The sequence below is a fragment of the Rhinatrema bivittatum genome, chromosome 3 (genome assembly GCF_901001135.1).
Source record: "Rhinatrema bivittatum chromosome 3, aRhiBiv1.1, whole genome shotgun sequence".
Taxonomy (NCBI): domain Eukaryota; kingdom Metazoa; phylum Chordata; class Amphibia; order Gymnophiona; family Rhinatrematidae; genus Rhinatrema; species Rhinatrema bivittatum.
The window spans coordinates 382,529,781-382,544,204 of record NC_042617.1 but is presented as its reverse complement, the minus strand read 5'-3'; the positions used below and the strand labels follow the sequence as shown (position 1 = coordinate 382,544,204).

The 14,424-nt window shown below is 39.8% G+C and overlaps 1 protein-coding gene across 7 annotated transcripts in view; it reads left to right on the top strand.

The window, feature by feature from the left end:
- Positions 1-14,424, top strand: part of MYO6 (myosin VI) — a 527,529-nt gene that overhangs the window by 104,541 nt on the left and 408,564 nt on the right. For all 7 annotated transcript variants that reach the window (XM_029595584.1, XM_029595582.1, XM_029595583.1 and 4 more), the window contains exons 2-3: positions 193-337; positions 13,531-13,600. In XM_029595584.1, coding sequence (XP_029451444.1) covers positions 221-337; positions 13,531-13,600 — 187 coding nt within the window. In that variant the 5' untranslated portion in view covers positions 193-220. The remainder of the gene's footprint in view (positions 1-192; positions 338-13,530; positions 13,601-14,424) is intronic.

The window sequence follows — 14,424 nt, the reverse complement described above, 5'->3', positions numbered from 1 at the left end:
GGTCATAGTCAATTCCATATGGCCCACCAGTCTGCCAATTCACATCTCCTGCTCAGCTTTATTGTCCATTCTTTTCCCTCTGAAATCCTTCATAATGATAAAGTTAAGCCAAAATATTTTACAATGGAAATGCAGTTTGTTCTGTGATGTTGCTAGAGCTCTGATGTACAATACATTTTTTTTTTCTTGTAGTTAAAACCGTGGATAGCACCTTGGAAAAATGGATGAGGGGAAGCCTGTTTGGGCGCCGCATTCAACTGATGGTTTTCAGTTGGGTAATATTGTAGATATTGGCCCTGACACGTTGACTATCGAACCTCTGAATCAAAAAGGCAAGGTGAGTCCTGCTTAGTCTCAGAGTTATAATGTTGTGTTGAATTAAATAACAGGGCATCTCTTTGAATGTTTGATGCAGTAGATGTGCTTATTCTGCTTTCATTTGTTCTTGCCTTCATTGTACAAGGAGATCATCATCAGAGCTAAAAAATAAAATACTTATGACTGATAAAAGGTCGCATCTGTTTGTGTAGGGATGCTCGAGTGCTCTTCTCTTTAAATCTGTACCGAGACATTGCTCTGGTACAGAGATTGAATGAAAGATGATATGGGGAGGGATGAGGGAAATGGCACAGTTAAATGTATTAGCTTTATTTATTTTTTTTAAGTTTGTATTTTCTCATATCCCTGTTTCATAGAAATTGCTAACCCTGGGAGTAAGTAACAGGAATTACATCTGTATGGGGGCCCAACCTGATGGACCCCTGGTTCAATTCCTGGATCAGGTTTTCCACATCCTGGGGTGGATTGGGATGCTGCAAAGGCAGTTTTCACAGCCCTTGGGGGAATGGAGTCTTAGCCATCAACAAGGTCAAGAATGGTGGTCATCTTTAGGGCCCTAGTGCCTAACCCCCAGCTTCAGGATCATTGTTGCAGTGACCAGGTCAGGAAGAGAGAGTGAGAGAGCCTATTAAAAGAAAAGGAAAAGTCCTGGTTAGTTGGGAAATAAAAGCTCATGGTGCCATGATTTCAGTACTGGCTCAGTTGAGCTGGAAGAAGGCAAAGTCAGTCTATATGGATAAAATGTTATAACCTGTGCAGTACCTGACCACTTAGGGGGCCAAATTTACTAAAAGAATGCCAAGAATTAGTACACATTTTTAGTGCAGGTATTAATCACTGATTATACTACTGATAGAGTAAATTGATATGAATAGTACATGAGCGTTATGAAAAGTGCACCAAGCATAGGGCTTGTGCGCTAAAAATAGGTGAAAAAAATTAGTAGATAGGCCCTATGCAAAAAGTCACATTTAAGTAAACCACTCTCCTACCCAAGTGATTGAATTAAAAATGAAACCCTTGCACCATCCGATGTAAAAACAAAAGAAACTGACGGCTTGATCTAAAACAAAAGACGCACTCCTCTCCCACACACTCTGAGCTCTCTCCTAAAGGTTTCCAATGACAAATGGGTAAGAGTTTGAAACTCATGGTAGGTGATGCCACCCACCCATCACTAGATGCTGGGAAAGCAGGAGGTAATGCTGTTCCCTGTGGGCTCGGCCCTAGGATGCTTTGAGGCAGACTTCTAAGAGGTGGGTAAGTCTTCAGTTTTATCAGCTGAGTTGGAGATGAGATTGGAGGGTGGGAGAGGAGAAGGGGATTTTTATTTCATTCGGGGCTGTTTGTGAACTCCTTTTTGTGTTAAATCAAGTAGGTTGGGGAATGGGGGAGGCTGCCTCTTGTTTTGATCTGGTGGGAGGGAGGGATTCAGGGAGCTGTCAGGTGACTTGTTGGTTTTGATTGGTCAGATGGGCTATTAGGAATTTTTTTTTTAAGTTTTGATTTAGTGGATGGGGATGTGGGGAGGCTGGGTGGGTTTTGTTGGCTTTCATTTGGGGGTGGAGGGCTGCTTTTTTTTTTTTTTTTTGGGTGCATGGGAGACTGTTCAGTTTTGATCAAGCAGGTGGAAAGAGCTTTTTTTTTTTTTAGATGTACTTTCGGGGAAAGCTAAGAACATGGCCTCCCCCAGTAATTTACTAATGGCCTCTGACAGAAGCTAAAGTACTAAGAGCTTTAAATTTGGTTCCTCTGGGGGCTTATATATATATATTTCTAATAATGAGGCCATTAGAGTTGTATGTGCCCGTTTAGCATATACTGTGTGTCAGCATTTAATACACTGGCATATTGCTTAAACAGTGAGCCTTTTTTAGATGCTGGGGTGTCTTGTACACAGCATGTTATTTAACATGCTTGCTAGTGGGAGTTAGGGCATGCAATTATTTTAATCAGCTCCATAGTGTACATGTAACTGTGGTTAATTACACATGAATAGTAGTCAAATCTGAGGAAATACTTTCATGAAGGGGCTGCAGTGAGAGAAGAAGCTATATTTTTGATGTATTTGTATACAAATAGAACATGAAACATGAAAGCTAATATACGAACTATTTCCTGATTTTCAGCTGATGCTTACCTAACATATTAGTTGCTACACACACAGAGAGATTCAGAAATTATTCCAGGACTTAATTCCCAGAGATGAAATGCATTCACAATGTAAAGTCGTCCTCTTTCTAGCGAAGAATTTGCTTTGAGAGGCCGGGGGCAATGGGAGTACATTTCGAGTGCATTTCTTCCCTGGCGAGTACACGCCCACAGCACACTTACTCTCATTTTCTTTTGCCACTCCCCACTCCTCCCCCTTTCTTCTTCCTTCAGCTCTCTCACACTCTTCTCTCCCTTCCCACTCTCCTCCTTTCTCTTATATCTGCTGCAGCCCTCCTTCCTTCTTTGCTGCTATATCCCAGGCCCTTATCTGGGCCAAAGATGCTTCCTGCTTCTCCAGGGGTAGATGGGGCTATCATGCCAGCTGAGAAAATCCATTCATCCCAGGTGAATGGATTTTTGAAACCCTGGACATACACAGTGCCCTGTAATTTTGCCAGTGAGTTATTAAACATAAGAATTATGCTGTTTTTATTTATAAATTGACTGGCACATCTAAGTTTATTTTGCCTCATATATTGTCATTTACTATTAACCAAAACAGAAACTGTATTCAGAGTAATAGTTCTCAGGTTGTAACTGATATTAGAAAACAGAAAGATAGAAACATGATGGCAGAAAAAGACCATAAGACCCATCTAGTCTGCCCATCTACCCAATTAGTTTCTGAGTGGAGCTGTGATAGATGTATATAATGACATATTAAAAGATGGCGGATAAAGACCAAAATGGCCCATCCGGTCTTCCCAGTTGAGATTCATACTCTTTTGGTAGACATGGATATAAAATTTCTAAATGCAGCCCAAAATCAGCTCCCTTCTTGGGTCTCTCATGTAATCACTGTGTTGGCCTCCCCATGCTTTCTTGGAACCCTGATGCCGTCTTACCACTGCTATATTTGGTTGTAACTGCTGCTCCTTGCAGGTTACTCTCGTGCATGTTTGGAGCCCTGATGCACTTGTACACTGCCCTTTTGGGTTGTAGCTGTCGCTCTGTGCAGTTTATCCCAATGTACTTCATTTCCATTCTCTTGCCACTATGGATCCTCTGGACCAGGGGTCGGGAACCTTTTTGGCTGAGAGAGCCATGAACGCCACATATTTTAAAATGTAATTCAGTGAGAGCCATACTAACTACAACCCCCCCACCCTCCTGACCCCCCCAAGACTTACCAAATTAATTTACTACAACCCCCTACTCTCCTGATGTCCCCCAAGACCTGCCAAATTAATTTACTACAACCCCCTACTCTCCTGATGCCCCCCAAGACCTGCCAAATTAATTTACTACAACCCCCCACCCTCCTGACCCCCCCAAGACTTGCCAAAAATCCCTGGTGGTCCAGCGGGGGTTCAGGAGTGGTCCAGGAGCGATCTCCTGGACTTGGGCTGTTGGCTGCCAGTAGTCAAAATGGTGCCGACGGCCCTTTACCCTCACTATGTCACTGGGGTTGACCAGTGGCAGCGGCAGCCCCTGTGACATAGAAAGGGCAAAGAACCGTCGACGCCATTTTGATTACTGGCAGCCGACGGCCCTTTGCCCTTACTATGTCACAGGAGCTACCGCTGCCATTGGTCGACCCCAATGACATAGTGAGGGCAAAGGGCCGTCGGCGCCATTTTGACTACTGGCAGCCGACAGCCCAAGTCCAGGAGATCGCTCCCGGACCGCTCCTGGACCACCAGGGACTTTTGGCAGGTCTTGGGGGGGGGTCAGGAGGGTGGGGGTTTATGTTAGATTTTTACTTTTTTATTAAAGATTTGTCTGCGAGCCAGATGCAGCCATCAAAAGAGCCACATCTGGCTCGCGAACCATAGGTTCCCGACCCCTGCTCTGGACACAACACATACTCTTTTGAATTGCATTATAATTTTTGTCTCCACCATCTCCTTAGAAAGGATATGCCAGGTATCCACCTCACATTCTGTGGAAGAATATTTCCTGATGCTGTTCGAGTCTTCCCCCTTGGAGCTTCTCATAATGACCCATAATTTTATAATTTGTCTTAAATTGGAAAAGGTTTGTTTCTTGTGCACCATTAATACCTTTCAGGCAACTTAATTTCCCCTGTCATATCTCCCTGTTTTTTCTCTCTTCTAGTATATACGTATTTAGGTTCTTCAGTCTTATCTGATAAGGCTTTTAGTGTAGTCCCTTATTTTGGTTGCCTTTCTGTGAACCACCTCAAGACTGCCTGTCCTTTTTTGTGATATGGCCTCAAGAACTGAACACACTATTCAATGTGAGGCCTTACCAATGACAGTACATAATCATTATCACTTTTTTTTTTCTGCTCTAGCCATAACCTTATAAACACTGTTTCACTATTTTGAGATTATCAGATACTATCTCCCCGAGGTTTCTCTCCTGGTCAGTGTATATTAGCTCCTCACCTCCAAATGTGTACTGTTCCTTCAGATTTCTGTACCCCAAATGCATGATTCTCTTATTTTTTCACATTAAAACTTAATTGGCAAGCATTTGATTGCTTCTCAAGCTTTTTTTAGATTACTAGTCATTCTTCTACTCCCTCAGGAATGTCCAGTTTGTTGCAGATCTTGGTGTCATCTGAAAAATGCAAACATTTCCTTCTGAATGTCCCTCACAAAGATATTGACGAGAATAGGCCCCAGGACTAAACCCTGAGGTTCTCCACTAATCACCTTTTTCTCCTCAAAGTGAATTCTTTTTACTACTATCCTCTGTCTTCTATCACTCAACCAGTTTCTGATCCAGCCCATCACCTTGGGACCCAGCCCAGGTTGCTCGATTTGAGCCTCCAGTGGGGGATATTATCAAAAGCTTTGTTGAAATTCAAATCACATTCAGCACATGCCCTTAATCTAATTCTGTGGCACTCAGTCAGAAAACAAGATCAGTGTGATTCGTTTGACATGATCTCTTTCGGGTAAAACCATGCTGCCTTACATCCTGTGAGCCGTTGACTTGTAGATATTCCGCTGTCCTTTTTTTCAGTGAAGTCTCCATTAATTTTCCCACCACTGAGGTCAGACTAACTGGACTGTAGTTTACACCCTCCTCTCTGTTATGAAGAGAGACAATTTTTAGTGGATTTAGTTCACACTTTTTCATTGTAGTTCAATGTGAGTTACATTCAGGTACAGTATTTTCCCTGTCCTCCAGAGTGCTCACAATCTAAATTTGTATCTGGGGCAGTGGAGGGTGAAGTTACTTGCTGAAAGTCACAAGGAGCAGCAGCAGTGGGATTTGAATGCTTTCCCTGGTTCTCAACCCACCGTTCTAACCATTAGGTGGCTACTCCGCACCAATATCTGCCCTTCTCCAGTCACACAGGACCACTCCCATCACCAAAGTTTTATTGAGCAGATCTTTCAAAGGACCCTCCATAACTTCTCTGCATTCCCTTAACATCCTTGGATGAATACCATCTGGCACCATGTCTTTGTCTACCTTTTAGTTTTGCTAATTCCATCCAAACACTCCTCTTTATAAAGGATATGGTGTGTACTCCACTTCCATATGTACCTTTGACATCCAAGAATGGTCCTTTTCTATTCCCTTCTTCAGTGAACACTAAGCAGAAGTATTTGGCAATTTTATTTTTATATACTGATTTCCCCATAATATCAAAATTTTGTTTTGCATTTCTGCTTTCTTCTCATCTTTCTTCCCATTTTTTTCTCCCCTTCTCTCATTCTTACAATTCCAACTTTGGTCTGACTTGTTGCTTTACCTTGTTAGCTATTTTTTCTTCCATACACGGTTTTTCCATTCTGTCTTCTTTACCTGTTTCTTTCAGATATTTTTTTCTTTTGTTCTTGTTTTTGAGATCCTTTATATTTTTTGAATGCTAATATTTTTGCTTGCTCTTTGTCAGCCATCCTTTTGGTAAATTATGCTGTTTTTCCTTACTTTTATTTACTTTCCTGACTTAAAGATCTGTTGTTCTTACTATATCTTTTAGTTTAGTCAGGTGGTTCTCAACCCAGTCCTTGGGACATACCTAGCCAGTCAAATTCTCTGCATATCTGCAATGAATATGCATGAGATAGATTTGCATGCACCGCCTCCATTATATTTATTTTATTATTTAAAAGGTTTTATAATCTGCAGTCTCCTACAGTCAGTTGTTGCGGAGTACAAATTACATCCAGAATATCAAAATACAATATAGTATAAAACAATGAATATAAAACTATACACATTTCTAAATTAAAAGCTTCAGAAAATACAATGCTTTCACCTGCTTCCTAAAAATGTTAATATCATTAAAGCACTGTAGTTCTTTTGGTAGTACATTCCATAGGACAGGAGCAACATAAGAGAAAGCCCTTACCCTAGTTTACAATCTATGTTGACATGCAACAGGTGTTTTTAAAAGATTTCCTTCTTGAGATCTCTGTGCTCTTGGAGGCTGCGCTTTTATTATTGACGGCCAAATTAAGTCTTTTCAGCATATAATAGTTTATGAACATGTACTACTGTTTTAAATTTGGAACAATATGTCATTGGATGCAAATGTAATTTGATGAGCTCTGGGCTAATATGGTCTCTACAACCAACCCAACTCAACAAACGTGCTGCAGCATGTTGTATTAATTGCAATGCATGCATATACTTTTTAGGTAATCCAATGTATAAACCATTTCAAAAATCTAGCTGTCCAAACAGTAAATACTATAGTACTATATGAAACATTTCATAAGTTAAAAATTTCTGCATCTTGCCCATTATATCAGACCAGACCATCTGATGATCACTGGTACTCAGCTGGGCACCTACCTGGACATTAGAGACATTGTCTCCATTTGTAAGTACCAGCTTCAGAATAACTTTTCCCCTTGTAGGCTCCATTACTGTTTGTCTGAAGAGAGCACCTTGAGAGGATTCCAAAGTTTATCTACTGTATTTTTCGCTCCATAAGACATACCTAGGATTCAGAGGGGGAAAATTAAAAAAAAAAAAAAAGGTGTGCTAAACCGGCTCTGTTCCCGGGCATGCATGACCGAACGACGGTATAGAAAAGATTTTAAATAAATCAATAAATCAGGGGCGTGCATAACATTTTTTTTGCCCCATTTCATTTTTGGGTCTGGGGAGGGCCATTTCAGTCCATTCCCCAGATCAGAAAACTTTTATCGTTCTCGTTCTGTGGGAACCCCATCAACCCCCCATCCCAACCCTTAAATATAATTAACTACAACCCCCCACCCTCCTTACCCCCCAAGACCTGCCAAAAGTCCTTGGTGGTCCAGCGGGGGTTTGGGAGCGATCTCCTGCACTTGGACCATTGGCTGCCAGTGATCAAAATGGCACCGATGGCCCTTTGCCCTTACTATGTCACAGGGGCTACTGGTGCCATTTTGATTACTGGCAGCTGACGGCCCAAGTGCAGGAGTTCGCTCCCGGACCCCCGCTGGACCACCAGGGACTTTTGCCAGGTCTTGGGGTGGGGGGTTGTAGTTAGTTTTTTTTTTTTTTTTTTTATGTTTGCTCCATAAGACGCACAGACATTTCCCCCACACTTTGGGGAAAAAAAGTGTGTCTTATGGACCGAAAAATACGGTATGTCTTTCAAAGTGCTCGCCTCAGACAACTGGTCTAGAGGGCGTGCTGACTGCAGAACCTTCATCTGCTGGGTGGTAAGTTGGACTTGCTGGGAAAGAACGTTTAACATCTTTAAACAAAATTCTTAAAGGGTTAAACTATTACTGGCTGTGTATGTTAGCTTTTAAGGCTATTTTTTGTTTGCAAGATTTATGAATTGTGTATGTTTAGAAATAGGACTTTGGATTAATTTTGTGAGCTAATATAGGTTAGTATTAGTTTGCCAAAATTAAGAATTGTTTGCGTTTAGTGATAATAGACTTTGGATTAAATTTATGAGCTTGTATAAGTTAATATTTGTTTCTCACTGTTAAGAATTGTGTTGGAGCCACTTGGCTGTAGTGATCCAACATGATCAAATTTGACTTAATAACTGGAAGGAGGACAATAAAAAAAAAATATCTACTTCAACAGCATTGAACTTTCAAAAAGGTATCTATGATAAAATGAGGAAAATGGTTGGGAAAAAACTGAAAGTAGCAAATGCAGAGGTTAAGAGTTTAGATCAGGCATGGATGTTGTTTAAAAATACCATCTTGGAAGCCCAGACCAGGTGTATTCCACACATTTGAAAAAGTGGTAGGAAGTCTAAACGATTACCAACATGGTTAAAAAGTGAGGTGAGAGAGGCTATAATAGTTAAAAGAACATCTTTCAAGAAATGGAAATGGGATCCAAATGAAGAAACAGGAAACAACTAAGCACTGGCAAGTTAGATGCAAAGCAATAACAAGGGAGGTAAAGAGAGAATTTGAAAAGAAGCTTGCCCTGGAAGCAAAAACTCAATTAAATATATTTTTCAGGTACATTCAAGGAAAAAAGCCTGCGAGGGAGTCAGTGGACCATTAGATGATCAAGGGATAAAAGGGGCACTTAGGGATAACAAAGCCATAGCAGAGAGACTAAATTAATTCTTTGCTTCGGTATTCAGTGAGGAAGATGTAAGAGAGATACCCAAGCCAGAAATGATATTTAAGATCAAATACGGTGTCTGAAGATTGGATGACAGCCAGTATAATGCCAGTTATTAAAAAAAGATTCCAAGGGTGAGCCAGGAAACTACAGTCCATTGAACCTGATGTCAGTACCAGGAAAAATGGTTGAAACTATTATAAAGAACAAAATTACTGAGCATGTAGATAGTCATAGTTTAGTAGGACAAATTAACTTGGATTTAACCAAGTGAAGTCTTGTCTAACCAATCTGCTACGTCTTTTGAAGGGATGAATACATATGTGGATAAAGGTGATATAGAGTGTCTGGATTTTCAGAAAATATTTGATAAAGTACTTCATGAGAGATTTTTTAGGAAATCCACGAATGGGATAGGAGGCAATGCTCTGCTGTGGATTGAGAACTGGTTAAATCATAGAAAACATAGAGAAGGGCTAAATGGTCAATTTTCCCAATGGAGAAAGGAGAATAGTGGCGTGCCCCAGGAATCTGTACTAGGATTTAATATATTTATAAATAACTTGGAAATGGGAACACTGAGTGAGATGATCAAATTTGCTGCTGATACAAAATTATTCAAAATTGTGAAATCGTAAGAGGGTTGTGAGAAATTGCAAGTGAACCTTGCAAGACTGGGCATCCAAATGGTAGATGACATTTAGTGTGGACAAGTGATGTACATAGGGAAGAGCAACCCAATTATAGCTACACAATGCAAGGTACCACATTGAGAGTCATCTCCTAGGAAAAGGATCTAGGTGTCGTCATGGATAATATGTTGAAATCCTCTGCTTAGCGTGTGACAGCGGCCAAGAAAGCCAATAGTATGCTAGGAATTATTAGGAATGGAATGGAGAATAAAGCAGAAAATATCATGCCTCTGGATCGCTCCATGGTGCAACCTCACCTTGAATATTGTGTGCAGTTGTGGTTAATGCATCTCAAAAAAGATATAGCAGAATTAGAAAAGATAGAGATAAAGTTGACCAAAATGATAAAGGGGATGGAATGATTCCCCTATGAGGAAAGGCTAAAGAGGTTAGGGCTCTTCCACCTGAAAAAAAGATGGCTGAGGAGAGATGATAGAAGTCTATAAAACAATGGGTTCATTGGAAAGAGTAAACTTGAATTGGTTGTTAAGTCTTTCAAGATGTACAAAGATTAGGGGACACACAATGAAGCTAGTAGGAAATACATTTAAGACAAATAGGAGAAAATATTTTTTTTACTTAACACATAATTGAACTGTGGAATTTGTTGCTGGAGGATGTAGTAAAAGCTGTTAGTATAGCTGGGTTTAAAAATGGTTTGGACAAGTTTCTGGAAAAAAGTCCATAAACCATTATTAAGGTGAAGTTGGGAAAATCCATTGCTTATCCCTGGGAGAAGCAGTGTGGAATCTATTGACCTTTTGGGATTCTGCTAGGTACATGTGACCTGGATTGGCCACTGTTAGAAACAATATACTGGCCTTGATGGACCTTTTGGCAAATCTTATATTCTTAAATACCTGCTTCTGCGAATAAATTGGGGTTTTTACGTGTGCATGTTATAATTTTTTCATATGTAAAATATATGCGCGTATGTTTATAAAATAGGTAGAGAAGATAAGCACTTTCATTGCGTTGCAAATATTTGTGCATATTGAAACATATGTACATATTTTAAGAGCAGGACTATGCTGCACAGTTTATTATATCCTGGGTAAATTTCGATACATCCAATTACACAATGCAAATCCAGTATCACAAATTGGTTTGGAAGTTAGGTTCCCCTTCTCATAATATAAAAACTGGGGGTATGGGGTGTGCGCACCCATCAGGTGACAGATTTAAAACAAAGTAGAGGAAATGCTTCTTATGCAGTGCCTAGTTAACTTGTGGAACTCATTGTCATAGTATGTTGGGGAGACAAATATTAGAACTGGATTATAGAAGAGGTTAGCCAGATTTGTGGGAACTGTATTAACCACAGACTGTTTAATATAACCCGGAGGTATGTGCATCCTTCTGGAAGGGTATGAGAATGGGAAGACAGGTTTCCATATGACCCAGTTCTTACACATTTCCTAAGCACCTGCTGCTTGCTCATGCTTGAGATGGGTCACTTGGCTAGGTAAATCTTTGTTCTGAACCAGCTGGGCAATTCTTATGTAAGTTTCCACCCCGCCCCCCATCTCTGCTGAAACAAAGCATTACTATGATCTGGTGAAATTTCATGGTCAATGTTTGATTTCTGTAAACCATTAAAAAAAAAAACAACAAAAAAAAACCAAACAGCAAATAGGTAGGTGGGAGATCTTTTAATACAGATTTTGTATTTCTGTTTCTTTACATTTGTATCTCTCCCTTTCAATCTCTAAGGATTGCCCGGACTGGTTTACAAAATAATTAAAATGCTGCATATAATATACAGATAGAGTACACTTTCTAAAGTCCAATATATTCCTAAAATATGTTAATCAGGCTGCAGTGAAGCCTTCCTTATTTGGAGGGAAATTCTGTGTGGCAAAACAGATAACATTTATGGTATAACAAAGGCTGTGCGCATCCCTTTAGCAGATAACTGTAGTACACTGACAGAAGCAGCATTCTGCTTTTCCATCCTGTAACCACTGTGATAAAAGACCTGAACAAAAGAGGCATGCCACAAAATGTTAACAGCAGCATCTTACTTGCATGTTGTCAGTGCTGCACTGTAGGTTTCTTTTCCTTAAGTCAGTGATATGTGGTGGTATATATCATAATGATTAAAAGAGTTCCTCCTTTCCTAGTGATTTTTCTGGTGCCCTGACGGGTTTGTGTTGCTGCCTTTGCAACAAAATACTGGTGGTGGGATGGTGTTTGCACAAAAAATGACATTCTGAGGATTTAATGCTATCTGCTATTAGTACAATGCAGCTGAGATAGCCAGGGTGCTGTTAAAGCAGCAATTCTTTCTATTCATGTCAGTATTCAAAGTTGCCATGAGTAGGATAGCCCTTCTAAAGTAAGGAGGAAGGCCTATTGTTTGTCTTTTTTTCCTCAAAAGATAGTTTTGGAAAAATACACGTTTCCTGTTTCATTGTGAAGTAGGTTTGCAAATAGGCAATGCTACAGTTGTCCCCATCCAGTGTGCATTTGATTTGATTTTATCCTGATACACACCCAAATGACCTGGACCAATCATCCTATACATGGGAATAAGTATCAGAATATTCTAAGTGTTCTTAAGAATAATCTGCAAGCTCTTGCCCGCAATGGGCTTCAACCAGCATTCATACCACTGAGCACATGGTTCTCACGTCATTTACTCATTCCCTTTTTATACTACCCCAAACAACTTAACATTTATTTTTATTTTTATTCATACCAAAATTATCTCTATGTCTAAAAAGCTACTTGCAACTTATCTTTTATACTGCCTTCCGCTTTGGCTCAGTAGTGTCCCGACATTGACATTTGGCTTCTGCCTGCCTCAGGGGAACATGCATCTATAATATCGCTGTCTTCACTTCATAACCAATTCAAAATGGCGACAATTGTGAGAACCATGTGATCAGTGGTCTGAATGCTGGTTGAAGCCCATTGCAGGCAAGAGCCTGCAGATTATTCTTAAGAGTACTTAGAATACTCTGATACTTATTCCCGAGTATAGGGTGACTGGTCCGGGTTATTTGGATGTGTATCAGGATAGATTATTCCCGGTACTTTTTGCTCTGGATTAGTGGTGTCTTTGATTTTATTTTGCCATGTCCCAGATTACTAGCTGGGCACTCCAAAAGTTATTCTCCATTGGTTGGTTGACCATAATAAAAAAAAAAAAAAAAATAGAGGTAAGAGGTTTTTTTTTTCTAGTTAATTTTTATTTAATTCATTTTACTTGTTCTGGGCTTCTAGCTCAATCAGAACCTGCCCCAGCTAAGACTACAGTGCCATGAGTCTTCATGTGCAGTTTCCTAAGTCTTTGCTCCTATTTTACTCCCTCTTTCTCCTCTGGACTAACTCTGCCATACAGTGACAGTCTCCTAACCGAGAGAGATGGACTGCAATTCCTTATAAAGCATGGCACAAGTGTGCACTTGAACCAGTCAGCAGGATGGGGCTATGGATACTGCCACCACATCAGTCTCTGCCAGCCCAAGGAGCAGAACCAAGTCTGAGCGTCAAACCAGTGCCACTCATGGATCATCAGATCAGCCTACTTTCTTATTAATTTACCAGGAGCCACATTTTTCAGAAGGTGTGATTATTTTAGGAAAGGTTGCTGTAGCAGGTCGTCACCTTTGCTATGATGAGCACTACATTGCATAGCAAACTAAAGTTTGATAACTAGAAAGCATTTCTGTTTTAAAACAGATTGATTGTTACCTATTTTGTTGTTGGATTTTTAAAAAAGTCTTATTTACCACCTGATAGCATAGGACATTTTATTTTTATTTATATGTTTTGTTTTCCTACTTTTTTAATTTTTCGCAATTTTATTCTATTTAAACAGACTTTTCTAGCTGCTATTAATCAAGTTTTTCCTGCAGAAGAGGACACTACAAAACATGTGGAAGATAACTGTAAGTAAGGAATGTTTAAACTGGTCACCGTTTAGACTGGAAAATAAACTAGTCCTCCTATGAGGGACTTTATACTGCTGTACATGGAAAGATTTATATAAACTAGGGCACAGTGGGACACTGCACTGTAATACATTTTAAAGTTAGCTGCTAATAGAGGTTTAAAATTAATGTCTCACAAGAGCTAAATGTTGAGACTTTGCATGGAAACTCCTCTCATTGACTTCTGTTTTCATCACTGGGCTCAACTTGACACACAATTTGAGGTTCTGTGCTTTGTGGTTCCATCACTTCTTTTTCCCTTGAAAAATTACTTTTGATTTTACATTGATTATTTGTGGTCTGTATTCAAGATGCAATCCAGAAGCTTCAGGAGATGTTCAAAGTGTTCCCCAGAAATGTCTCTTATGGATTGTCATGAGATTTGCTACAAATGCAGCTTCTGTTCAAATGTGACATGAGCTGTTAGGGTCGGGAGCGTACTGGACCCAATTTGATCATTGTGATTAAGTCTAATTTAAAGATGACTTGGAAACTTGCAGATAAAGACCTACTGACGTTTTGTTATGTTTCATTTATATACTGCCTTCCTTGAACAAAATTCACCCTATGTGATTTTTTTGGCTGATGGATAGGCCTCGTTGAAACAGTCTTAAATTACTTTGATTACAGTAATATTAAAATTTGTATTATTGTTATGAGTTACATGTACACTGACAACATGTGTGTGCTGATTTGGGTCTGATCATTTGGCTATAATTACCAAGTTGACTGCAGCAAAACTAATAGTGGAAGGAAAACCATATGACAATGTTCCATTTGTT